Source organism: Apiospora aurea (assembly GCF_038362705.1).
Source record: "Apiospora aurea strain CBS 24483 chromosome Unknown utg000009l_segment0_segment0, whole genome shotgun sequence".
NCBI lineage: Eukaryota > Fungi > Ascomycota > Sordariomycetes > Amphisphaeriales > Apiosporaceae > Apiospora > Apiospora aurea.
The window spans coordinates 658,329-683,318 of record NW_027117396.1 but is presented as its reverse complement, the minus strand read 5'-3'; the positions used below and the strand labels follow the sequence as shown (position 1 = coordinate 683,318).

Below are 24,990 nucleotides of genomic sequence, written 5' to 3'. Positions count from 1 at the left end.
GGATGGGCGATTGGCGGGCGCGCGTTAGGTTAGCAAAACGCCAGCCAGGTGACGAGTCAAGCAGGAGATGGTCTGAGGCGGGAATTACGACTGCTGCCAGCTCAGCTCTTCCGGCACCCGAAATGTCGAACTTCGCGCTCGCCCGCCCAACTGTGGTCAATATCGAGGATTGCCTCGTTAGGATTAGACCCCTGTCCCGTCGACGCGTTAAGATGTGTACTATGATTAATGCGAGGATGGTCTCTCGGCTTGCCGCCGACCAATTGCGGATTAGAGAGTGCTTAGACTAAAATCTGAAACGTCGTCTCAACTTTCCTCTAAGGGGGAGGGGGCTTGGAGTTGGAGGATGTTGCAGGGCCGAGGAGGCGGCTGGGTGACGCAATGTGCCTAGGGTGTTGTTCTTTCTGTATGTCGAAAATAGCCCTGCTACTCAGTTCCCTCGGCCGCTTATCGTGGACATGGGCATGAATTGAGCATCCTCTTCCCGATAGCCAATAAGGCCAGCAAGCCGATTCGCGAAACGTAGGACACTACAGCATAAGACCTAGGTAAACGAACAGCCAGTCGGAGACTCTAGGCCCCCTTTCCCATTTCCCACCCAATTGCTTTTTTTCTTCGTCAGGCACACAGCCTCACCCGTCGCCCGTTCGTTTCAAAGTCGACCTGACCAGAGCGACCTGCAAGGATCCTCTTCCAGCGTGGCTTAACCCGACAGCAGGTTCATGCAGGGGTTGAGTGGTCAGCACCTGGTTCTGTCCTTGGACGGACAGACAGGCAAGTATGTAAATCAGGAGCGACAACATCATCAACCCAACAACATGACAGTGAGGCCGCAGCTGACCGATCCTACGGCCCCCGCGGGCGATGCTAAAAATAAACATATGCCATCAACAACAACAACACGCATGCGCCTGTTTACATACAGTATCTTCTGGGCCAAGCTTACCACATGAGGACACTACTACTACTACTACTACTACTACTACTACTACTACTACTACTACTACTACTACTACTACTACTACTACTACTACTACTACTACTACTACTACTACTATACGTGTAACGATCACGGTATATGCCATGCCATCTTATCGCCAAGTCGCCCAAGTGCCTCAAGTCGCACTCGAAGGCCGGGGGGCCGAGACACTTCCAGTCCATTCCACGTTGCGTGGGCCGGGCCCATCCTTGCGTCCTCTTGTCCAATCGCCTATAGCACGGCAGGAAATCCTTTGTCCGATTGAACTCCCAACGTGACGGCCCCTTGCTCCGTACTATACGTCAGCCGAACACGTGGATATATTCATACTACCTCAGTATATTATCGGGGTAGTATACATAGTTGCTTAGTATAGGTATCGGTACATGGCCCATTTCAGGGCCAGCTCTACATTCGGGCTACCCGGAGGGGTCCGGGTTATCTGCTTGAGACGAGATAGACTTAACTTCAGACCACTGCTGAGCAGATATCCCATGCCCATTTAATCCGACTTGGGATGAATTCGCTTTTCTTTTGCCAAATACCAAGAAGGAGAAGTATCATTGTTATTCCAAATGGACCAGACAATATAACAATGGGACTTCCTTTGCTGGCTTAGAATGCGGAATCTCGAGCCGCTGAACAGTCTAGACCGTCGCATGTTCGTTCGCCTCGTACTGATCCGTTGCTGACGCCCATGTGCGACGACGAACATTCGGGAAGACAAACAAACCACCCATACCAAACCGCAGGCCAGCTTCATCTTCATCACCGTCTTCTTCTTTTTCGAGTCAGGTTCTGACGATTCTTGTTGGACGGCTTGGCTTCAGAGTTCCGACCCGTTCGTTTCGCCATCCACCCATCATACATGGTTAGATTAGAAGTCTCACGTTTTGTGGTTTCTTTTTCTGTTCATGGTTTCTTCTATCTCTATGAGTATTCTTCGTTTTTACAAGCGCCAAATGCATGAAGCCGGGCCTGTAATCAAACCACCGCTCCGTTTCAATCCGTAAAGAAGGCGGCGCCAGTGATCATGCCGATCTCGGGGCAGTACTGGAGTACCTCGTCCCTCTTCTCCTTGTTGAAGCGCATGGGCTGGTGGTAGCCGAGCGGGCGCTTGCCGTAGATGGTCTCGACGGCGAAGCGGCGGGCGGTGTCGACGTCGGGCAGGTGGGCGGCCGGGGCGCCGTCCGCGCGGGTCGGGAGCTCCCGCAGCTTCTTGTAGAACCACTGGTCCTCGTAGGGCGGCACCATGTCGTCCCGGAAGCTGTGCCGGTCCAGCACGTCCAGCACCATGGCCCGGTTCCGGATCGAGAGCCCGCCGTTGTAGCCTGCGCCCCACTGCTCGCCGATGGGCGCCCCGACCAGGTCGAACTCGATGAAGTCGTCGGCCCGGGCCTCGGACGCGCTGCAGATGATGCTGTCGCTCTGGAACATCAGCACCTTGGCGTATGGCGCCAAGTCCTCCCAGAGCCACCGCTCCGTCAGGAAGAGCGACACGGAGTGGTGCGTCTCGAAGGTATACTCCGCTGGCAGATGCCGGATGGTGATGCGCCCCTCCGCCACCGCGCGGGAGAACGGCGCCGACCTGTTGAGGGCCTCTGACGTGGTGGGCACCGTGTAAAATATCATGGGCCACTCCGGCCCAAGTACCGAATGGAAATGCAGCATCGTCGGCACCAGGTTCTGCAGGGGCCGGTTCTCGACGATCACCGCTACCCTATCCGTGTACTTTTCCGTCACCTTTGCCGGTGCAGCCCCTGCTTTCGTTTCCCCCGTGACGTCGTCCCAGGTGATATTATGCGCTGTTTGGTTCGCCAAACGAACCACATCAGAGTCGTACGACTCATAAACCTGGAGCGCAATGAGGTGTTAGTCGATATCTTCATCCATGGCGCGAAGTGGCCTGAAAACCGCTAAGCGGTCCCAACATGCATGAGTAAGTCTTACATGTGAGCGCGATAGGCCGGCGATGATCCAACACACCAGCAATAAACAGGTAGACTTCAGCACTGCCGGCTTTGTAACGGCTAGGGATAGCCAAGGCAGCGACTGGTTGCCGTGGGCATGGTGAGAAAGGGGAAGAGGGGACTTCGGCGAAGTGTCCACGAACATATTATAGATGGAAATATAGTAGTCAGCCAGAAGGCAGCAGAGCTGTATGCCAAGACTGATCGAGTGTGGCTAAGGGAGGCGGCAATAGGAACAAGACAGTAAACAAGTCTATAACGAAGCCAGACAACAGTGTACGGGATATTCGATATCAGTACATGGAAAGCAGCGGGATAAGGAGACCAGACACACCATCTGAACAGGAACCATGAACCATAAACACTGATCTCATGCCGCCGCGGACGGGGAGGTACAGACGCGTAGAAGAGAAACGGGAAGGGGGCTCCTCTCAGGGTGGTTCTCCTTCTCGTTTTGGTATTATCCATCTCCCAAGAGTCCCATTTGTGACAGCTCCATCGTCAGATGCTCCATGGCATGGACACCTGCTCCATAGGTTTAATAGTGGGCAGCACAGAAAGGATCGTCTTGGCCGAAAAAGCAGATCTAGAAAGATAAGCTCAGATCCCCTACTGCACACAAGGAACCACACAGCCGGGCCGAGACGAGCTCCAATCCGTAGCTCGTGCTGCTCCAGTCCGCGTGGGAAATTTCGAAGTGCGTTGTTGCCTGCTTTTTGGCAACAACTTGTGCTCACGAGGGGGTAACCATTAAGATGAGGTCTGGAGAAACGAGAAATTGTAAGGACCCGTCGGGTCTAAGATACAGTCTTGGCCTCGACGTTTATTTTCCTTTTCCTCTCATCGTGTCCTTGTCAAGGTTCGTCAGACGGGCACGTTGCATCTCGACATGTCTCAAGTCAGTTACCTCCTCCGCTAATCAGCAGGGGTTCCAGAGATTCTGCGGCGGACAAACCCACAATTATGATTGGAGAGCGGTTTTCACCCTGTCGAATGCCGCATAGCGTGCCATACCGACACAGCTGCGCCTCCTGTAGCAGTATGTGGTAGGTATGTATGTAGTCCAGTATCATATGTACAGTACAGTTCAGTTGCGTATGAGTAAGTAAATAACCAACGAGACCCTTGATTCCCTTTCCCTGAGCCTCACAACGCCCACTCGTTTCTGTTATCGTTGGGACCAACGAAAGGCTCGTCAATCCGCTTGATGGCGTACTCACTACATAGAATGCTGAGATAATAGTTAGCACAGCCCTTGGTACACGGCGTCATATAGTCTTAGAAACCAGTCCACAACTTACCAGGCGGAGGCAACCAATGCATCCAGCTCTGTCACCATGGCATCCTTCTCGGCACCGTTGACGAGGCCTTTGCTGATCTTCACCTGGCACTCTCGGATGCGCTTGCTCTTACCGACGCCAGCCTGCTCCAGCACCTTCCTGCCCAGACAATCCGAGTGGAAGGCGTGCTGACACGGGAACACGAAGAACTGCCGGCTCAGAAGCGGCAGGCTGCAGACATAGCACTTCTCCCCAGGTTCAACGATAGCATACCGGTGATCGAGTGCCGCAATGTCGACCTTGATGTTTGCTGCCGTCTGTGAACTCTCGTCCATCTCCTTCTTGAGCCCGTCGATGTTACGACTGTAGTCCTCGAGTGCGTTGCAAATCTCTTCCTTGAAGTCGTCGATAACGACAAAATCCGGGAAGAACGGGATCAGGTCCTCGATTTTGAGTAGGTCACAACGCTTGAGGAACTCAATGGCCGTCTTCATGCCGCTGGATTGTGAGATGACCTTCTTGGCCACTGCAAGCCAAAGCTTTTTCCGCAACGCCGGATTCCACATGGGACGGTCAGCAATGTCCGACGCGTTATCGATATCGTCGTGTGACAGTGCCAGATCAACCGCTTGAACATACTGCCCCATATTGGTGTAAATATGAACACATGACAGAGTCCGCTTGTGCTGGATGCAAAGACGAAGGGCAAAGTCTGGGTCGAACCCGGGTTCGTCTCCTTGCGCTTTGAGGTACTCTAGCAATTTCGACTCATCCTTACTCGGGTGGGAGGCATAGATCGAGACCAAGGTATTGTGAACCGCGGCATCAGTCGAGTTAAGTTGGTTGATGACGTATAGTAGGTACCGGACGGCCTGATTATGTGTTAACGGCCCTGAGAAGTTCTGGTTGTAGTCCAGAAGCGCCGGGATGATCTTCCGGGTATGTAGGTCAGGATGTCTCATCAGGACCTCGACCAGGTCGTGGCCTACGTGGGCCATCAAGACGCTACTGTATCTGTAGAAGACTTCTGGATCCGTCTGCTTCTTAAGAACATCCAGGGCATCGGCCCAGCGCTCTCGCTGAACCCAGTACGACAGGACATAGTTATAGTCGTTGACCGCGTTCGCATAGAAAAGGAGTTCCTCCTCGCGAGCATGACTACTAATCATGTCATACACTGTCTTCCGATCTAGATCTGACTTGTGTCTGCTGACAAACTCGTGAAACTCGTCTCGCACAGAGGTTAGTTGCTCTCGAGACTGATCGGTGTTAAGATGCTCGACCAGCTCAGCCTCTGTTTTGATGGTATCTTCGAGTGTGTTCAGCTTGGCCATGAATATCTCGACAAGCCAAGTAGCAATCATTATTCTCTGCATGGTCGACGATTTCTTGTAAGTGTTAAGTTTAGTGATCAAGTACTTCCGCAGGGCGTCGCTCTGATTGTTGTCGATGAACGTCAGAGCAACCTCCTCGAACGGTTTGCTGCTCTTTCCGTAAACACCAGCCGCCTCCACGAACAGCCCTTTGCTGGCCAAGTAGTCACCCGAAGCCATGGCCACCGCATCTTTCTGCGCCAGGGTGCCGGCATGCTGCAAAGCAAGGTCGAAATTCTGTCTCTCCAACATGATTCGCCAAATATCTCTGGCCTCATCACGGACCACGACTTCGAAGATCTCTTGAGCGGTGAAAAGCCAGAATGTGTTCTTTTGCTGGTCAACATAAAGGCCTAATGCCTTTTGGCCCTGTTCGAGGATCGTTTGGTCGTAAACAGTAGAGCCCGTAAGCCGGTTGTTTGCCACGACACGCCGTCCAACTAGACTGACCATATGCCATTGCGTCAGTATGGCTGCTTCAATGTACTCTGCCGAGGCTCTCTTCGACGAGACGATTTGGGATCTAGGTAGCAGCTTCGAGTCGGCAAGAACCTTGTTGCCTAGCTCAGAAGCAGCCGGCACGGTCAAAAGCTTGCCGTGGTATATGCCGTGCGATGAGAGCCAGGCGAACGCCCGATCCGGCGCTACATCATCGTATGACTTGACATCCGGCGAGTCGGGCGTGACGGCCAGAGCCGAAGGAGCGGCCGTCGGGCTCCGGGACAGCTCGTGGATGATGGGCTGCTCCGCGTCAAACAGTTTGGTGTAGATGGAGCCGCTGCCCTCATGGTGGCCCCGGCCGACCCTGCCGACGAGGTGGAACAGGCGAGTCTGCGTACTGATGACGACCCTCCTGACGTCAGACTTGCCGCCCAGATTGTCCACCCATAACCCAGTGACCGGGCCGTCGGGCAGCTTTTGCAGAACCTTGAGGTATTTTTCTTCCTTGCGATAGAACTCATTCGTGCTCTCGATGAAGGTCTCGTAGATATTTCCGTCCGAAGCCCCCAGCAGAATCTCGCGGGTCGAGGCGGTCGGCAGCGAAGGATTCCAAGCAATCGACTCAATCGAGACGCCGCGCAGCCTGCCGAGGGGCCTAGGCTGGCGCGACTGGGAATGCAGGTAGTAGTTGTCACCTAGAGAGGTGCATATGAGCAGATGCGAGGCGGTCGGGTCGAGGAACATGCGGCGGATGACGCCCACCTCGGAGGGCTTCTTGGGTAGATCGATATCGTCGATGTCCTCGGGTCGGTTGAGGTCGATGCGCAGGATGCGGCCGTTGGACAGGGCCAGAACCAGGACATTGTTGGCGACCTGGGCAGCAACGAAGTCGGCGGCGATGGAAAATTGGAGTTGGACCCTCTCGACCTCGAAGATGGGCAGACCAGCCTCACCGGTCAAGTCGGACAGCATGCCCGCGCCGTCGGGGGCAGCGAAGCCATTTGATCCGTCCAGCGCCATTGCGGCTTCACCTGATCATGTTGCAAGCCGCAAGTAAGCCGAAGCAGCGCCGTGACTGCTGGGCAATCAAGGTACGAAGAGACACGATGGGGGGGTAGTCGATTTCGCGTTGCACTGGATTGTTGTTGTCCCGGGATCGCTTGCGGTCAATCGCAGCCTTGCAGCTTGTATGTCGGGGGGTGGAGCCAGAGGAGTGTCGGTGACGTGCGCTCAGCTCCCGCATTGAACTGAAGTACCTAAAGCAGTAAGTACCTGACCCCAGCTAGCCACTAAGCTTAGGCAGTAACTACAGCATCTACCCACCTACCTAAGCTACAGCACAGCTACAACTAGCGATGCTATCTATGCACGGCAACACTGCCATTGAAGTTGTATATTCAGACTGACCAATCTTTGACTGACTTGGTCATCTACACCTACACATGCATCAGGTGTATAGTAGGAGTGAAGGGGTAAAGTACGGTGCGTGTTCTGTAAACACCCGTCCGGTTGTTTTGCGAGGTCCTAATTACATGCAAGTATATAAATGGAATCTCAAAATGGCCATTCCCCCATGAGCTGAGGTCAACAGATAGCTTCCCCCTATATACAAAGCAGCTGCTGCATGGACATGGCCAGAAACCAGAGCAATAAGATATAAGAAGTATATGGAGGCCCCCCCCTTTAATTATGATTAAACGGTCGTATTGTTGGCAGCCTTCAAGTGCTGAAATCGGCCCAAATGCTCGTATGCCAACTCCGGTGATACGGGTTGCCGAGACCGTGTAATCCAGCATATACGACCGGAGCATGCCATCGTTGTTCATTGGTAAGCCCAGCGAGGAGTAATCGCACAATTGAGATACAAGGTAACCCTTGCGCAACCCAAGCGATCGTCGCATGTGTCTCCCGGCTATGCAGGCACCTGGCTTCGTCGCATGCCCGTGGCGACCTCATCAAGCTGCCGGCTTTTCGAAAGAGCACAGATTCTAGCCTGTCCTTGGGCAGGTCTTCATGTTAGTATATAGCCACGCAAGACACAAGGCCGTCAGGTATAGGCTATTAGGGCTCATTCTATCGGTTGAACCTCTTCGTCGACCTCCAACGTCTGCGAATCCGGGGCGGCGGCCCAAGGGCTAGGCCGCGGCGTAGTCTCGGGTTTCCGAGCCGTGATAACCCTGATCTTTATGATGAAACCCTTCGCTTTCTCGTAGTTGTAGATAATCGACAGCATCTCGCTCCTGATCGCTTCCGAAACCCTCCGGACTTCCTCGGGCGTCCACCCCATTTGCCTCGTGAGAAGCCTCATGCTGGTGGGCTCGATGCCTTCGGCCACGCTGTGCAGACACAGGTAGCCGGTGGACATCTCGCGGGGGCTAAGCGGCAGGGCATGGTCGGTGACTCGGATGTCGACGAAGCCGGCATCGTACAGCAGTCTCGGCTCCAAGTGCGAAACGTTCCGCGGCCGGCCGGAAAGAAGAGAGCCCTGGAGGACATCCCTGGCGGCCCTATGAATTACCGACGCCGGCTCGAAATTCGAGAAGAAGTTGCCGAACCCGTCATACTCGTTCAGATCGAGTACTTCGATCCACCCGCCTGGCTTGACGACCCGGAAAGCTTGTTCGTACACGGCAGACCAGTCCCTGAATGCCCCCATCATGTTACGGAAATGCACGAGGTCATAATGATCATTTGGTCGTTCCCCTGTCTACGTCAGTGACTAAACTCTAGTCTTTCATCTCGAGAAAAAAGAGATGTATGGGGAAGGGGGCAGAGATGAGATACTAACAGTGCATCTCGGCATCGTCTATTTCAAAGAATACGTTGGGGTGAACCGATTTCGGGAAGACGTTGGCTATGTCTGTGCCCGTCACCTCGCAGTCCTTGTACAGGTCGGCCATATCCTCGACCCATTCGCCGGTGCCGGCGCCAACATCCAAAATGTGCGTCGGGTCGTCGAGGGGCGCGCTCGTGAGCTCACCGTCGAACATGCCCATGTAGACGGTGTGCAGCAGCAGGAGTCTCTCCTGCTCGGCGGGGTCGTTGGGCATATAGTACTCCCCGCAATAGCGCCGCCCATTTTCCCAGACGTAGTCGATATCCGCGGAGGCTATGGACCGGGTAGAGTTTCTTGAACGACGGCGTTTCAGTGATGCGCTTGGGTGGGCGGGCCAGTTCAAAGTGTTTACTCACAATGTCGCGCCATCCTCGTTATCCCCGTCATCGTCGTGAAATGTCCGTCGCGCCCCGTGGTAAATGGAATAGGCAGGAAAAGCTGCTGGCGCATGAAGCGAGACCAGGTCCATTGGCAGTCCGTACTCGGATGTCTCTTCGGCATCATCGTCTTCTGCTAAACTTCGAACCAGCTCATGGGCTTGGGAGCTGGCCGCGCCGCTGCTCAAAAGGTCGCTCGACCCGTCCTCGGAAGTTACGCTGCCCCCTTCCAAGTCAGGCAGGTCGCCATGGTCGGTGGCGGCGGAGTCGTCGGTGTCGGTGACAAGGGAGTCGATGATTTCTACGTGCGGCGGAGCGGCATCTCCAAGCGTCCCTTGCGATTCCATGCCTAACACTGTTGCGCGCTCGTGGGCACTACCTGCTTCTTCTGTTCTTCGCCCTCTTCCCCATGACAATCGACAATAGCCTGGTTCGCGATCCCTTGGTTGCGCGTTGGGGCAGAGACGGTGGCTATAAGAGCAGCTCGCGCATGGCGTCTGGGCACAATCGACTTGGGCTGTCTGGGTCTTTTGGCGGCTCCGGTGCGCTTGGGGTCGGGATGGGTCCGGGGCCGAGTAGCGCGACGTGGACGAGATTATGCAGGCACAGAGAGGCGCAGAGAGATGGAGGATGGTCGTGTTGGGAGGTGTCTACGTGTAGGCCATTTCAAAGAAGAAGGACAAGGACAAGGACAGGCAGGTGTAGGGACATGCTGGAAACCGGAAACCGGAAATTCTGGCGATATTGGATGGCTGTCTTTGCACGGGAGAGGGAGCAACTAGAAGGGGATTTGCTCGGTGTCACCCGCCTGGCTGCTTGTTAGGTAGTTTGACTTGACCACTCTAGCCAGGAACGAATCTGGCTGGGAGCGGGACAAGCGTTCCATGTAGCCGGGCCCTTGCCTGCAGGCATTCTGTAGGGCATACGTACGGAGTACATACTCAAATACTCCACCACCAGACCCAAGTTGGGTCTCTGTACGGAGCAAGTATGCCAACTTTTTTTTTTATCTACATATCGTATATACTTACGTGATCGAGTACTCTGTGTTTGTTCATGCCTGTAGCAAACAGGAAGCTTGGTAATTGCTGACAATGCCCAGAAGTAATGCCAAATCGCTTCTCTGTCCAGGAATCCCCAAACAAACCAATCGGGTCCCAGAGCCCAAAGGTCGACATGAATCGCACGATGCTCCCCGGAAACCTTAAGTGCTGTGCCGCTCTTGACTATGGTGGCTGTCTGCGCCAATCTTGGATGGGATTGTCCCGATGAGTGATGAGCGGGGGAGCGATTCTGCACGCACGCACGCAATATGGGATTCTGTTTTTACTGGTAGCTGCTTTGCTTCTCTGATAGATCTGCTCCCAGAGCCCCGGCATGGGGGAAAGGATTCGAGTCAACCAATCGCTCCAGAACCAGGCCCCTGACTCATATCCCAGCAGGTGACATTTGCTCGTCCCCATACTGCATCGTAGAATGTCAATGAACCATGTGATTCTGCAACTACGACTATCTTCCCGTTCGACTATGGACGTGCAGTCAACAGACGGACATCATGTTGCTGACAAATGCAGCAGCCAAACATCCAATCAAACGCATGTAACCCTCCCCAGACTGGCATGCTGGTCCGCAGAATCGATACTGAGCAGATTCACACTCTAAGGAGAGGGTTTTTGTCCCTTCCCAGCCAACGAGAGTTGCGATTGCGATGGGTTGTGTTGGGGAGAATACTCGGTTTCTATTCTTCTTGTCGCAGGCTACGGAGCTGTCTGTAATCTCTACTTGAGTAGATACGGATGCTACCACCCGCAACATGGTGGGCGGCTAAGGCCCCTGGGCCTGCAAGGCTGCCCTCTTAACTCCTAGCTACATACCGCAAATGCAATGGCCTAATGGTACACGCCTGAATTTTCATCAAGGAATCATGAGGGAAAGTCTATGAAGCGGCCTCCTCGACTTTTCTCTTTTTCGCCGACTGAGGCTCGTCGCAGATCTCCTCCTTGTCGGACACCACCTCGGTCTCGACAACAATCGGGAACGGGCTCAGAACCTTGCTGATATCGCCCCACCATTGCTCGCCGAATCGCTTGTACCAATCCACCGTGATCTTGAGACCTTCGGCGAATGGCGTCTTTTGGTCCCAGCCGAGCTGGCGGAGCTTGGTGCCGTCAACTGCGTATCGGTGATCATTGAATGGGCGATCGTGTGTGTACTTGACCCATTTGTCAAACTCAGCCTTATCCTCCGAGGGAATGCCCAGCTCTTTCAGGAGCATTCCGCATAGCTGAATGTTGGATATCTCATCGTAGGAGCCAACGTTATAGATGTGGCCCAGCGTGCCCTTGTGAAGAATGGTGTCAAACGCATCTGCTGCATCTCCGGCGAAGAGGTACCTTCGCGTGGGAGAGCCATCGCCGTGCAGGACTGTGGGCCGCTTACGGTTCAGCAAGCAGGTGAACTTGGGGATAATCTCTGTCTCTTGTTTAGCAAAAGGTTGCTCTCCAGGCTGCGATGGACCATATTAACTTACTCTCTGGGAACTGGTGAGGTCCGTACACGTTGTTGCTCCGTACAATGATGACGGGAAGCTTGAAGCTCTTCATGTACGAATTGACAAGCATCTCGGCGGCAGCCTTGCTGGCCGCATAGGGGTTGGTCGGGGCCAGAATGCTGGTCTCCAAGAGATCGTCGTCGTCATCCTTCACCTCGCCATACACCTCATCGGTGGATATGTGGATGAATCTCTTGATGCCGATCTTCTTGGCACTCTCAAGCATGACGTGGGTACCGTACACGTTGGTGTGAGTGAAGCCATAGGAGTTGCCGAAGCTCAGATCAACATGAGACTGTGCAGCAAAGTGGAAGACGGTGTCGATGTTGTGGCGCTCCATGCAATCCAGCACCTCCGACGGGTTTGTGATGTCGCCATGGTAGAAGGTGAAGTTGCGCTTGTCATTGAGCATGCGGGTATTGTTCAGTGACGAGCAGTAGTCCAGCTTGTCGAATGAGACAATGTTGTATGCATGAGGGTACGTCAGAGTGAGGTGACGGACGAGCCAGCAAGCACTGTTTGCTCAGTCAATTCGGCTGCACTGAAGGGTGGCATGGACGATTAAGGGCCAGCAAAACCACTTACATAAAACCGGCGCCGCCGGTGATCATAATATTCTTGGTGTCTGGAAGTGGCTCGAACTTGGTGCTACCTGTAAGGACAGGCGCGTCCTTCCAGACACCATAGTCCTCAAAGAACTGCTTTGTCGTCGGATTGGCTGAGGCCACGCGGGTGGTCAGCGAGAGCGCGAAAGGGAACACCCCCCAAAAAGTTGCTGGAAAACTTACCAGTTTGCCCGTTTGTTTGGCTGCCCGTCATGTTGTGTTGTGAGCGGGTATCTGTAGCTGGGGAGACCGAGTCTTGGGGAGGGTGCTTTGCAAGAGTGAGAAGACGGCTTCAATAAGGCAATCAAGGCTTGGGGAAGGAGGAGGGTGGTATGAAGGAGTCGGTTGGCAAGGTGAAGAAGGAGAGGAAATGTGGCGGTTGAAAAGGGACCCTCAATTCTACCGCGGACAGATATCCCATTGAATTGAATGCCAAGCTACTGCTGATCAAGGGAGGGAGTGACTGCAAAACCTGGCGAGGGCTGTGTCATACAACACAGGAGGTGATGTCTAGTGATATTCACTGAATGGTACCCATCCCCCACAGCGAGTGCTGGGTGGCTGGAGTGCTGGCTTAGGTGTACATATGTGATATGAATTGTGGTGGCATGGTGGGAAGGAGTACGTGAGGCTGTCTTACCAGTGGGTTTGGCTGAGCCCTGCGAACAACAAGGGTCGCGACTGGGGAGGGACGTCTGGTACGAGCAATGTCAATGTCAGATTATCACGAGTTGCGGTGGGCAGGTCGGTATAGGTATTCTTAGTAAGAACATACGAATGCATGTGTGGTTTCCAGGTAGGGGAGAAAAAAAACAATGTCCAGCATGAACGGGTCTCTCTTTTGTCTCGACTTACCTCGCTGAAAAGTTCCTTCTTTTTTTTCTCTTCTCTTTTTTCCCCCTTAACCCCCTTCGATTCTGAATTTTGGGGTTGGCGGGCTGGGCTGGGTTTGCAGCAACTGCAATCAATTACGAAGCCGGGAGAGGGTAGGTTTGACGACGCTAGGGTGGACCCTGGATCAGGCTGTTTACCACTTGACAGGAAGAGGCAAGTCAGGTACTGGAGCAATAGGCGCACCTAGGCACGGAACTTTGAGATGGGTACATGTAGTTGTTTATAGTCTAGGTAGGCCAGACCTAAACATGGGAGATTGGGAGTTATGTGTTATGTTCACCTGCTGAGTCAGGGACAGCAACCAACCAGGACCCCGTACGAAAAGGAGCAACGTTGTACGAACACACAATGTCTCGAATAGGCAAAGGCACCACCGCCTTCTTTCAGCTGTTGCACTGGAGGCTCGATCTTGCAATCTTACTTGTCGATTCCAGAACACATTCCGCCGGTTCCTAAGGTCACTAAGGTGACCTGCCGCTTGTACTGTGGTTTCGGTGCTGAAGAGGCTCCCTGGGACCCCTCTGGACCGTCGGGGCCAGGTCCAGCCACCCCACACGGGCGAGCCAGGAGGCGCGTGGGTATGTAGATGGGCTGGCCAAAGAAACCCGTCTGGCCTGTTGCCGTTCCATAACGCTATTTTTCAAGACTGCAGTACTAGAGCGTGTATAAGTGCAGTCGGCAGTATCCATCCTGCCATCCGCAAGCACGGGAGAGACACTACTGGCGACTAGTATCACCGGTCGCGACCTAACCATCGGCTATCGATATGCTCCAAGATCCTGCATCCCTGATGCGAGTAGGCTAACCAACATAGGTACAGAAGATGTACATGCCTCGGCCAATCACTAAAGTACCGGCACGCTTTATTCAATGGCATGTCGATTCCCCAAGCCCCTTGTGTCCCTCTGTTGCATCACCCTGTATAGTGTAATACTGATGTTGATCGACTCTTGAAGCGAACAAAGGCATGTCGATGTCTTGGCTGCCGATGCAATATCCACCCATGATGTATGCTGACGAGCGATGAGCTTGGCAAGGGGGTTCAAGAACAGAGACATTAGACCATGCCAAGCCAGCCTGATGGTAGGTGATGCTACGTGGGGGGCCAGCGACTCGGACAAGCGGTGCCGACTTCTACGGGGCTCTTTGCCTTCTGCACTATACGTGTACGGGAAGTATGGCGCGAGAAGGATGATCTCCCCTTTGGAGCGGGTTGGAGCGTATAGCCTATCTGGGATCTGACCGAGGTGGGCGAGAAGGAAAAGAAGAGAAACGTGCATGGACTAACGCTGGGCCGAGGGGGGACGATCCCAGGAGCTCAGCTGCATACAAGGCTTGAAGGCTAACCTGCGAGTTATTGAACGCGCCGACAGCTTGACACGGTGCTTCCTCCAATGAGCCCGCTCCGACTCCCCAGAAACGCCATTAGACCGCGCCGGCGGCGGCGGCGTTTCTGGGCTCGTGTAATCCCCTTTTTTCAGCTCTGACGTGAGAGGCTAAGAACCAGCGCAGTACATATCACGAGGCCAGATGTAGGTATTACTGTTGAAGTACAACACATGCAGACTGTGGGCAGAGCATGGTTCGGTGCGGACGCAGCAATTGGCGAGAATCAATGGTGTAAGTGTGTATCGTATTACTACTGCTGCCGAGGTAGCCTCTGTCCTATGATCCATCGTCGCTCCCGACACGAGACTCGTGTTTGGGTAGTGAGTGTTGTTCTCCCAAATGAAAACAATCTGTGACTTTGGGGCATTCCACAAAATCCCAATCTCCACGATTGATGCTCGGATTGCTCGGATTATACGTACGATTGCAGGGTATGTGCAAACGCCCATGCTGCAACACACATACCCTTTGTGGAGATGATGTTGGACGTGGAAAATGCACCGCCCAGCGGGGGTAGCACCAGCACCAGTACGCACCACCACAAAACCTTGGCGCGAAGGCGTATGCGTGGTGTTCACATCAAATATACAGTAAACCTACAGCCAACAAGACTGGTAGTTGTTGGTGACACAGTGTGTTGACGAGTACAATAAGTAGGTAGGCAGGTGGTGGCATGTAAGCTGCGCCAAGGTTCTCGCCATTAAACTATTAATAAACAGGCAGGCAATCGAAAGGACTCAATTCAATATACCCCACGTTGTAGCACCACAGTCTTCTTGTTCAATCCTGCGCATGCGTAGGCCTGCGTAGGCCGGCCCTGGCCCAGAAGCGCTAAATGAACAAGATTGAGTCTACGCAAGGGGGGGTATGAATAACATTGAACGTCTGCTCAACTTGTATGGCAAATGAGCTGGTTGAGTATGGGATGTCCATACCAGGGCTCCGGCAGCTGGCCTTCAATGTTTCTCCTGGCCATCCGAAGGCCACATGCCACCACATGGCATATGTATGTACGCACTATGATGAGTACAGGACGCAGATATACTTAATTGATTGACTTGCCCTCCCTGCTACGGAGTCCTTTCCAGCATTGCCCCCCCTTGCCCCTTGCCCCTTGTCGCCTGTCCCTTGCCCACATTACTTAGCCAAGCAGTCCCTGGAAACGTTTCTTGACGCAGCTTACTTCGCAGCGTCGTTTTCGTTGTGCCGTTTAACCCGTTCGTTCCTCTGCCAAGTTCCTCCAGGCTGTGATTGCCATTCCGGCAGAACTGCTGCATCGCAGGTCGAATTCCCATCGGGGCACCATCCGGACGGAGACACTCTTCGATTCCTTCTTCAGCGCCTTCCTTGCCCACCTACTTTGGACTTCGTCGGTACTTCTGCTTAGAGCCGACCCCACTAGTTAAGGCCAGGCACCGACAGACAACCCGCGTGCAGACCCTGCAACGCCTCCCCCCAACCCGACGGCTCAGCTTGCGTTCCTTCGATTCGTAGTACAAGTAGACTGGACAGGCGCATCACGAACCAGTCACCAAGAGCCAACCAAGCCTGGATGCCATTCGGAAATTACCTACCTACTTATTCTACCTCTTTATTGCTCGTACTCGGGCCACCTTTCTTCCCATTCATCGCTTACCAGTCCCCCCGTCCCATCTTAGCTTTAGCAGCCCAACTGATCCTCGGAATATCTCCTGCCGGCTCAGCAAGCATTCTTTTTTAACTTCATTTCGGCTCCCTGTGCTCTTGCCCACCCTGTCGCCCGTAACGTCACCAGACTCCATATACCCATCACCGGCGCAATACTGCTGTAAGCCTAGTGCATTGCTCCGTCTGGGAAGCTCCTTGGGCCTTCAAGGTTCTAAATCCGTATCTCACACCAAACCCGACAAACTGGCACTCCAGCGCGCGGCCCGCCGAGTCAATAACTACATCTGAACGGCCATACCCTCCTTTTTTACCTGCTGTTCCAGGCCAGCTTGCAACAACACCAATAAACGACAACCCAAAATGGCTCCAGGCAACGCCGCGGGGGCGGCATCTGCTGCCTCTTTATCGACTGAAAGCGACAATGAGAAATATCGCAGCTTTGACGGCGGCGATCAGGATCGCATATCTCAGCACACGGCCGTGGACGATGCAGAAGCCCAAAACAGCCGAGAAAACGACGGCCTGCTGGGCAAGAACGAAGACGACGGCGAGCAAACGCACCCCCAGGCGCCGGAAGCGCCGCCCAAGAAGAGCGGCGGTATGACGACGGCAATAATATGGATGATCGTGAACACTCTGGCCACCATTGGTATCGTCTTCACCAACAAGGCCATCTTCTCGGACCCCTCCCTGAAGCTCGTGCAACTCAGCTTCGCGGCATTCCACTTCTTCATCACCTTTCTTACGCTCTTCATCCTGTCGCGGCCGCAGCTGGCCTTTTTCGCGCCGCGCAGGACCACCATCCGCGAGATTCTTCCCCTCTGCGTCGCCATGGCATTGAACGTCATTCTGCCAAACTTGTCCCTGGCATTCTCCAGTGTCACTTTCTACCAGGTCGCACGGATCATGCTGACCCCTACCGTCGCGCTGATGAACTTTGTGCTCTACAAGGCCACTCTGCCTCGGAACGCCTTGTTCGCCCTGATACCCGCGTGTCTGGGTGTGGGCATGGTCTCCTACTACGACTCTCTTCCGACAAGCGATACCAATGTGAAGACCACGTCTGGCTTGGGCGTCATCTTCGCGTTCTGTGGTATTTTCGCCTCGTCGTTGTACACGGTCTGGATCGCGAGCTACCACCGAAAGCTGCAAATGACAAGCATGCAGCTGCTTTTCAACCAGGCCCCCGTAGCTGCCTTCCTCTTGCTCTACGTTATTCCCTTCGTCGACACCTTTCCCACCTGGACCGAGCTGCCGGTTAGCCGGTGGGTCATGATATTGATGGTAAGGCCTCTTGCAAACCCGCACTGCTCCTATACGCTTGACTAACAGCTAATCTAGTCCGGTGCCTTCGCCTCCCTCATCAACATCTCCCAATTCTTCATCATTGCAAAGACTGGTCCGGTTTCAAGTACCGTTGTTGGCCATCTCAAGACGTGCACGATTGTCGCGCTCGGCTGGGCTACTTCTGGTCGCGGCGTTGGCGACAAGTCGGTCATTGGTGTCATGATTGCCGTAGGAGGCATCGTTGCGTAAGTATCTTCTCCACAACCATTCTGAGCTACCAAGCTAATATTGCCAAGATACTCGTTCGTAATGCTTCAGCATAATGCTAAGGGAGGTGGCAAAGCCTAGAGGAAGGGGAAAGGAGGGTTTGGTTTCCAGGCGTGATACGGAGTTTAAGGGATGGTTCGGAGCATAGCGACCTATACTGCATTTCGGGCATCGAGTTCCATACATGCATGTATGGCGTGCAGGGGTGTATAACAATCACTTGGGAGTTCGGGTACATTACAGCAAGAAAGTTATAGAGGTCCTTCATCGGGCGACGGAAGAAAACCGTTGGTCTATAAACTACAGGAGATCGCGCCAGCTCTTGACTTGCAAGTCTGGCGTGACGGGCGTTTGGTCGGTCCAACCAAAAGAAAGGGTTCGCCCCGAAAATTTCCCTATTCAAACATTTCCACAAATCGCGAACATCTCGAAACCCAGAGTTTCTGATCTCCCAACGATCACCAGGGCGGATGCTCGAACGTGACCCGCCAATGACGGAGCGGAGCTGGCATGGGAGGCGGCAAGGCTCTGACATAATGCGACAAGGCAGTTTTGCCTTGACTGCCACCCACAGTTCAGGAGTCATCCGAGCAGGACGGGTGTGAAAGGGCTATGTATCTCAGATCCGGGTCCGATATAGATGAGTTTCTTGGTGGTCAAAAGTCCAACCCTGACCCTTTTTTTATCTCTCTACATACACGGCCTCGAGCCACGGCAAATGCATCTGATTATCCCCTTCTGGCGCCCTTGCAGATGAAGGACGTTAGATATTCTATACTATAGGTTTGCCAAGTGAAGCGAAGGGGACCACATACCCGTCCAGTCTCTGTCATGGCGTGTGTGGGAGGACCCGACGACACATGGTGGGGAGGACGATCATGAGTTTTCGGATAATGTATTAATTATTGCTTCATTTGCAAACTGCTGCCAGGGGGAGGGACTGGATGTGAAGCCGGTACAGATCTCATCTTGCCACGTTGCTACCGATTCACTGGTGAAACACTCACAACTTCGCAGCGTGGAATGCCTTTATAGATTATGGTATCTCAGAGGTATCGTGATCATCACCAGTAATCCCATCACGAGCTACCCCTTCGCCAGCCCGCATCCGATCCGCTACTACTTTGTTGTTAGTCACCACGTGCCTGGTCGTCCCAGCCCTATAACCTTATAGATGGCGGCGAAATCGTTGCTTTCGTCGCCGCCCCGGCCGCTGCTGGCGAGGAATGCGACGAGATGCGGTCTCCTCTGCGCCGTCTGCGCGGTAACTCTAATCCTGATACCAGCGCTGACTCTATACGGCAGCGCGTACTACTCCACCATCGCGGCGGCGGCGACCCGGCCAGCGTCCTCCGCGGCGAAGATAATACCGGACCATCGGTGTCACGCGCGACCGCCTCAGCCTGCACCACTACGCCGTCAAGAGCCGGCAGGAGTACGAGGAGAAGATTTTGCGGAGTAACGCCATGAGCGCGCCCAAGGGCGAAGGGTTCTGGAACCGTACGTCTCTTCTTGTTCGGGGGGAAACACCCATTTCCCGCCTGGAGAAGCAAAACTAGCACAGAGTGAGAGTCGCGACTAACCACTTCTTTTTGCAGATGTCGAGCATGATCTACCTCACGTAGAATGCAATGATATGTTACGCTGGATACGATGATCCATGTTGTAATCGAAGCAGACCCTACGAGAGCGTAGAAGACCATAATAGACAGGGTATGATCAGTTGTATTAAACTATCCTTCTCCCAAGAAGGACGTACAGTACTATAACACATCAGTGTAATGCGCGTCTCTGGAAACGCCATATCCATAAGGGCGCTTTCCAGGGCTACGCTTTGGTCGTGCCAAAACAACCTGTCCATTGGTGACATCATGCGAGACCCTCCACATAATCACCATCAAGTCTCCTCGATCTTTTGAATCTCAGCCCTGGCTTCCTCCCAGGCCTCTTTGTTCTTTCGTGCCCACTCGATCTGGCTTTTTGCATACGCAAGCTGTATGGAACATGTTAGGAATATGCATGTCAGAATGTAGGAGAATGTCGGTTAAACTCACCATGTATCGTCTCAGGTCCTCTTCCTTCTCGCCTTGGAATCTCTTAAGATCTTTCAGAATGCTTCCACTAGCATCCTTCACGTCCTGGGCAGCAACAACCTGGGCTTGTTCGAGGTGCTCAATACTCTCGTGGGTCTTTCCCATCGTGTCCCGTCTCGTTCGCTCGGGGTCCACATCCACAACACCCTGAACAGCATGTCGAATAGGACCAAAGATCTTGTTAGTAATGGAGTTGCTGCTGGGCATTTTCTTGTGGGTAGGCGGTGACCGCTCAGGGGCTCCGACTCGTGCCGAAGGCGCCGAGGAGAAATCGCCGTGCGTAGGTGGGAAGTCTGAGTCAATAGAAGCCGTATCCTCGCCACTGCTCTCTCTATGATGCTGTGACGTGGAGTTCTCCTTCATACTCGAGGATCTTCGGGGTGGCTGGTGCTGTTGTTGCGCGCTGCCAATTTGCTGACTGCTGCTGAGGTACTGCTCAATTCTCCGAGCCTCGGCCTCGCTTCGTTCAAGTTGGTCGAGGAGCATGCGCTTTTTGATCAGTTCGTCATTGGTCATCTCCTGCTGTACCCTCTTCAGGGTTCTATAGCGAAGAACGTTACGAATGACACCAGCAAACTGGGCATTTTCGCGCATGGGCTCAGCAAAGCTGGCGCCCAATGAACCGGCCAGCTCTTCTGTCGCAATGTACGAAGAGTCGGCAGCCTGACCAACACGCTCAATAGCTGCAGCGAGTGAAGAGTCCTGTTCCGAGAGGGCGAAAGCGTTGTACTTGGCGCCTAAATCAGACATATCCCCAGACAGCGCCGTTAGGTGGCTCAGTGTTCGACGGTTGACCTTCTCCATCGAGCCCATCAGGAGGTGCTCCATGTCTTTGATCGAGGCCTCGAAGCTATTGAAGTAGGGGGTCCAGTTCCTGTTCGGATAGATTATGGGTATCAGGTGGAAATCGCTGGAGGATCTGCGGTCCGGTCGTAGAGCTAGGGCTGTCAAAGGTCGAAGGAGGGCCAGCTGCCGATGTGCCCTTCAACTTGGAGGAAGTGGCAGGGATCGGAAGGTGAGAATGGCCGTCGCTTGGGTTGGCGGTATCCAGAGGAGGTGCCTTGAGAATTGACTTCGGGATAGAAGCCACAGGATGGGTTTGGAGAACCTCGTTCCAGCTGACGTTAGGATCCAGGAACTTCCACCAGACACCATCGCTCAGTACGTCGTCCATCTTTCGGCAGCGGTTTAGGAACACCGCCAACATGCGCTTTCTCAAGTCGATTATTTGCTGATCTTGTTTGGCATTGGTAGGGTTTGCGGCGTAATCCGCCATGGTGTGTTTCTCGGGTATCGGAGGAATGATGAGCGTCGGATGAAGTCTGGTGAGTGCGTCGCGTAGCGAAGCGAACTCGGAGTATCGGCGGCGAACTTCCAGGTCACCAGTCCGGATCGTGTAGACGATGTAGCGACCACCACTTTCCGCGCTCTTGCCGGCATCCGTGATCATGATGGGAAGCTCGGGGTTCTCGTAGATGATCTGCTCGATGCGACTGCTGTACCCACCGGTCTTCCGCCGGGGAACCTGGGCGCGGGCCTGCGCAGCATACTTCTCGTCACTATCGGCATCGCTTACATCCTGGCCGTAGGATCGCGGAGGGGGTGGCGCCTCCTCACTGGTGGTGGAGGGCGTCTGCGGCTCGGCGAAGCGTGGGTTGTCTGCAAATATCCATTCGAGATCAGCTTCGTTCGGCGGGGAGGGAGGGTCGTCCAGAGGAATGTCATCCCACTGGGAATCCTCTCGGGGGCTGTTCGCGTTGCCGGGCATGGCAGGTAGAGGGGCGCATCAGGCAACGAACAAGGTGCAGCTTGTTTCCAAGCAATGCCACAAGCCGGGACTTACAGTCGCGAGAGCTCGGGGAGGCAGCATTTACAGAAGACGAGGTGACCGAATCCCGCCTGTCAAAGCTGGTCCCATATGGGTTGTTATCCTCCTCGTCGTTCCACATCTTGTTGCTGCGCGGCGTTCACAAACAATGCGATTAATGAGTCGACAATCAGGATCAATCCAAGGCGTGACTCGGTTATCTGATTGTGACGATCGAATGAATTGACACTTGTTGTAGTTGCTATGGGCAGGATGACCTTATGTTTGAGGGCGACGACGACGGCGACAATCCCAAGAACAACAACAATGATGCCGCGGGCGACAGAAGGTGGGGGAGGCGGGAGGCGGGAGGCGGGAGGAGAGGGACGAATGATTGTGTCGCCTAACACAGAGCTTCACGGATCTAGTGAACGATATGCCTTGTTGTCATTGTCTTCCTGGGCGACAACAGACTATCTCATAGAACGGTAACGGGTCGTATCAATGAGGGAAGAAAGATGATGTGCGACAACGAAGGTGTAGATGCTGCTCATGGGGGGGGGGATTCGCTGCTACACTATCCTACGTACGGAAACCGGGTGCCTTGAATTGGGCCAGCCTTAGGTCAAGTCAAGTTAAGCCGTGCTTGGATGGCAAAGGCACCTGCTTTCAAGCGCAATTGATCGAGAACCGATGACGAAGCACCGACAGGTCCGTGCTCTTGCTTTTTGCTTCCATGTTGGAGGAACTGGACTTTACTGGCCTAGCCTAACTAACCTAAACAAGTGCTGGCGGCGGACGCTGGAACCAAGATCTGCAGGCTTCAGGCTCCTCTGGCTCCTCTGGCTCCTCAACTCAAAGTGCGGGACAGACATTGGAAGATGGGGCTGGATGGAGGCTTGACTTACTTACATCTACGTACCTACCTCCTCAGGTGACATAGAGCACATTCATTCTCCCACCTGCAGTATATTCCTATCGTGTGGCAGTCAAGGGGAAATATATATGTCAACTCGTACACATAGTAGGTCGAAATGCTTTTGCTTCAGAGATAAGTAAGTACCTATACTCCGCAACACACTGGCCTGCAGTGTTTTGGAAGATGGCGAATCAACTTCGGCCGGCTTCTGTTCCGTCACACGTTACAATGCATCGCAACCACCACGATACGCACCAACTGGAAGCGCAGCATCATCTTCGAGCTGAATGCACTTCAAGTGAGAGAATGGACTGCGGCTGCATATAAGCCAGCAATGGACCTCCGCTTTCAATGAACACTTTAACGCTGTCTCAAGCAGGCAGTTGAGTTGCAATAATGAGGCTCTTGAACTGCCGCACCCGGACTCTGGAGTACTTCCTGGAGGACCCCCTCAGTATGCCATCCTTTCGCACATGTGGGAAACAGACGAAGTCACCTTTGAACTCTTACACGACAAAGGCTATCAGCATGAGACCAAGGCAGGTTGGTACAAGATCCAGAAGTCGTGCGACCAGGCCCTCAGGGACGGCTGGGACTACCTGTGGGCCGACACCCTCTGCATTGACAAGTCTTCTTCGTCTGAGCTGTCCGAGTCTATAAACTCCATGTTCAAATGGTACCGCGACTCGGCCGTCTGCTATGCCTATCTCAGCGACGTTCTCCCAGATGGGGGAGATTTTGAGAAGAGCCGTTGGTTTTCTCGCGGTTGGACCCGTAAGCAAGACATTTTGATTGATTGAGACCTTTTCTGGAAGCCATGACGGGTGATGAAGATAGGTTGATATTACCAACTGTCACTAAAACTCCAATCACCACAGTCCAGGAACTCATCGCACCGGGCGAGCTAAAATTCTATGGACGGCATTGGGACTTCATAGGCCTCAAGTCTGCAATGCTTGACCAGCTGCATAGCATCACGGCCATCGACCCCACAGGCCTCCAAGGCGGCAGCTTGCGTCTCCTCAGTGTGGCCCAGAAGATGTCCTGGGCGTCGAGGCGGCAGACGACGCGCCCCGAAGACATGGCCTACTGCCTGCTGGGTATCTTCAATACCTCAATGCCCATGCTATATGGTGAAGGGTCGCGAGCCTTCGTCCGGCTTCAGGAGCAGAACGTGCGAGACTATGATGACCAGACCCTTTTCGCCTGGGTAAGCAGCGGTCATAGGGAGGGCGACCAGCCCACCGGCGTCTTCGCCACCTCGCCGGCCGCCTTTGCCTGCTCGGCCAAATTCTACCCTTGCCAGCCTCGCTGGTCGAACGAGAAGCAGTTCGATCCCATAACGGTCAGTAACCGCGGTGTGCAGTTCATGGTGCCGGCGCGCAAGCTCGACCCGAGGGACGCCGAACGCCTCGGTGCCGGCCACGGCTACGAGGTCTTCCACATGCAGCTGGCCTGTAAAGAGGTAGGATTTGACATGAAACCCCGCCTGCGCGCGGGTATCTATCTGACCAAGCGCTTCGGCACGGGGAACACTTGGTCGCGGATCCGGCCCACCCAACTGCCACCCTTTGAATCCTGGGAAAAGTACAAAGTAAAAGCCTTCTTCGCGCTCAAGGAGCGTAGCCCGCTCCAAGATCTGGTACTGCGGGGAAGCAGCAGCGACAGCAGCGCCGCTTTCTGGGCCCGGACGATGCCCACGGGAGCCTGGCCATACCGTCTAGCCTTTACGTACCCACCTCATTGCTGGGATGAAAAGAACAACATGTTCCGGGGGCAACATTTGGGCAAGCAAGAGCCATTTGTTCTGGGTTTTCGCAAGTCAGTGGCGTATGACACTGCAGGCGAGACGCAGAACGAGAAGTCGCCATCGTCTTACTTCCTAGTATTCTTTGGCATGAAAGAGCCAGAGCAACCACAGGCTGGTGAGTGGTCAAAGCAACATACTTGGTGCCAAGTCAAATACGTTGAACAGGCGGTGCTCACGGCTGAGAACGTGGACCTGGTGATACAGGACCTAGATAAAGAGGCGGTTGTGGCTATGAGTGAGAGGGGAGGAGACAAGCAGTTTCTGTGCGAAGGCGACGGCTGGCTTCTGAAGTGTTACGTCCAATTGGAGGTGGTATGGGGTCAACACCTCTTCTGTGCTGATATGCATTTGCGGGAGACCTAGAAATGCACGGTGGCCATCAACTTGTCAATGTCATATGGATCAGCTGGAAGTCGACATGTCTCATAGTTGAAACTCTGTGAGCACTGCGTGATCTTTGGGGAA

The 24,990-nt window shown here is 53.9% G+C and overlaps 8 protein-coding genes across 8 annotated transcripts; 3 read left to right on the top strand and 5 right to left on the bottom strand.

Annotated features, from left to right (window-relative positions):
- Positions 1 to 1,981: 1,981 nt before the first annotated feature.
- PG986_013322 (uncharacterized protein) lies at positions 1,982 to 3,094 on the bottom strand (the record flags this gene model as incomplete). The annotated part of the gene is made up of 2 exons (XM_066849544.1): positions 1,982 to 2,833; positions 2,930 to 3,094. 2 exons carry the CDS (start codon positions 3,092 to 3,094, stop codon positions 1,982 to 1,984), a joined length of 1,017 nt encoding a protein of 338 aa, XP_066693687.1.
- Positions 3,095 to 4,095: 1,001 nt separating this feature from the next.
- On the bottom strand, positions 4,096 to 7,063 carry PG986_013321 (Vacuolar protein sorting-associated protein 18-like; the record flags this gene model as incomplete). The annotated part of the gene is made up of 2 exons (XM_066849543.1): positions 4,096 to 4,180; positions 4,251 to 7,063. 2 exons carry the CDS (start codon positions 7,061 to 7,063, stop codon positions 4,096 to 4,098), a joined length of 2,898 nt encoding a protein of 965 aa, XP_066693686.1.
- Positions 7,064 to 8,111: 1,048 nt separating this feature from the next.
- On the bottom strand, positions 8,112 to 9,603 carry PG986_013320 (S-adenosyl-L-methionine-dependent methyltransferase; the record flags this gene model as incomplete). The annotated part of the gene is made up of 3 exons (XM_066849542.1): positions 8,112 to 8,746; positions 8,832 to 9,172; positions 9,236 to 9,603. The coding sequence occupies 3 exons, from the start codon at positions 9,601 to 9,603 to the stop codon at positions 8,112 to 8,114; spliced, it is 1,344 nt and encodes a 447-aa protein (XP_066693685.1).
- A 1,589-nt stretch (positions 9,604 to 11,192) lies between these two features.
- On the bottom strand, positions 11,193 to 12,626 carry PG986_013319 (uncharacterized protein; the record flags this gene model as incomplete). The annotated part of the gene is made up of 4 exons (XM_066849541.1): positions 11,193 to 11,728; positions 11,787 to 12,322; positions 12,393 to 12,525; positions 12,596 to 12,626. 4 exons carry the CDS (start codon positions 12,624 to 12,626, stop codon positions 11,193 to 11,195), a joined length of 1,236 nt encoding a protein of 411 aa, XP_066693684.1.
- A 4,076-nt stretch (positions 12,627 to 16,702) lies between these two features.
- On the top strand, positions 16,703 to 17,977 carry PG986_013318 (solute carrier family 35- member E3; the record flags this gene model as incomplete). The annotated part of the gene is made up of 3 exons (XM_066849540.1): positions 16,703 to 17,626; positions 17,684 to 17,874; positions 17,926 to 17,977. 3 exons carry the CDS (start codon positions 16,703 to 16,705, stop codon positions 17,975 to 17,977), a joined length of 1,167 nt encoding a protein of 388 aa, XP_066693683.1.
- Positions 17,978 to 19,070: 1,093 nt separating this feature from the next.
- Positions 19,071 to 19,521, top strand: PG986_013317 (uncharacterized protein; the record flags this gene model as incomplete). Its single annotated transcript, XM_066849539.1, has 3 exons — positions 19,071 to 19,276; positions 19,299 to 19,410; positions 19,495 to 19,521. 3 exons carry the CDS (start codon positions 19,071 to 19,073, stop codon positions 19,519 to 19,521), a joined length of 345 nt encoding a protein of 114 aa, XP_066693682.1.
- A 272-nt stretch (positions 19,522 to 19,793) lies between these two features.
- On the bottom strand, positions 19,794 to 21,757 carry PG986_013316 (Autophagy-related protein 20; the record flags this gene model as incomplete). The annotated part of the gene is made up of 3 exons (XM_066849538.1): positions 19,794 to 19,889; positions 19,951 to 20,863; positions 20,979 to 21,757. 3 exons carry the CDS (start codon positions 21,755 to 21,757, stop codon positions 19,794 to 19,796), a joined length of 1,788 nt encoding a protein of 595 aa, XP_066693681.1.
- Positions 21,758 to 23,111: 1,354 nt separating this feature from the next.
- Positions 23,112 to 24,888, top strand: PG986_013315 (uncharacterized protein; the record flags this gene model as incomplete). Its single annotated transcript, XM_066849537.1, has 3 exons — positions 23,112 to 23,169; positions 23,235 to 23,489; positions 23,594 to 24,888. 3 exons carry the CDS (start codon positions 23,112 to 23,114, stop codon positions 24,886 to 24,888), a joined length of 1,608 nt encoding a protein of 535 aa, XP_066693680.1.
- Positions 24,889 to 24,990: the final 102 nt, after the last annotated feature.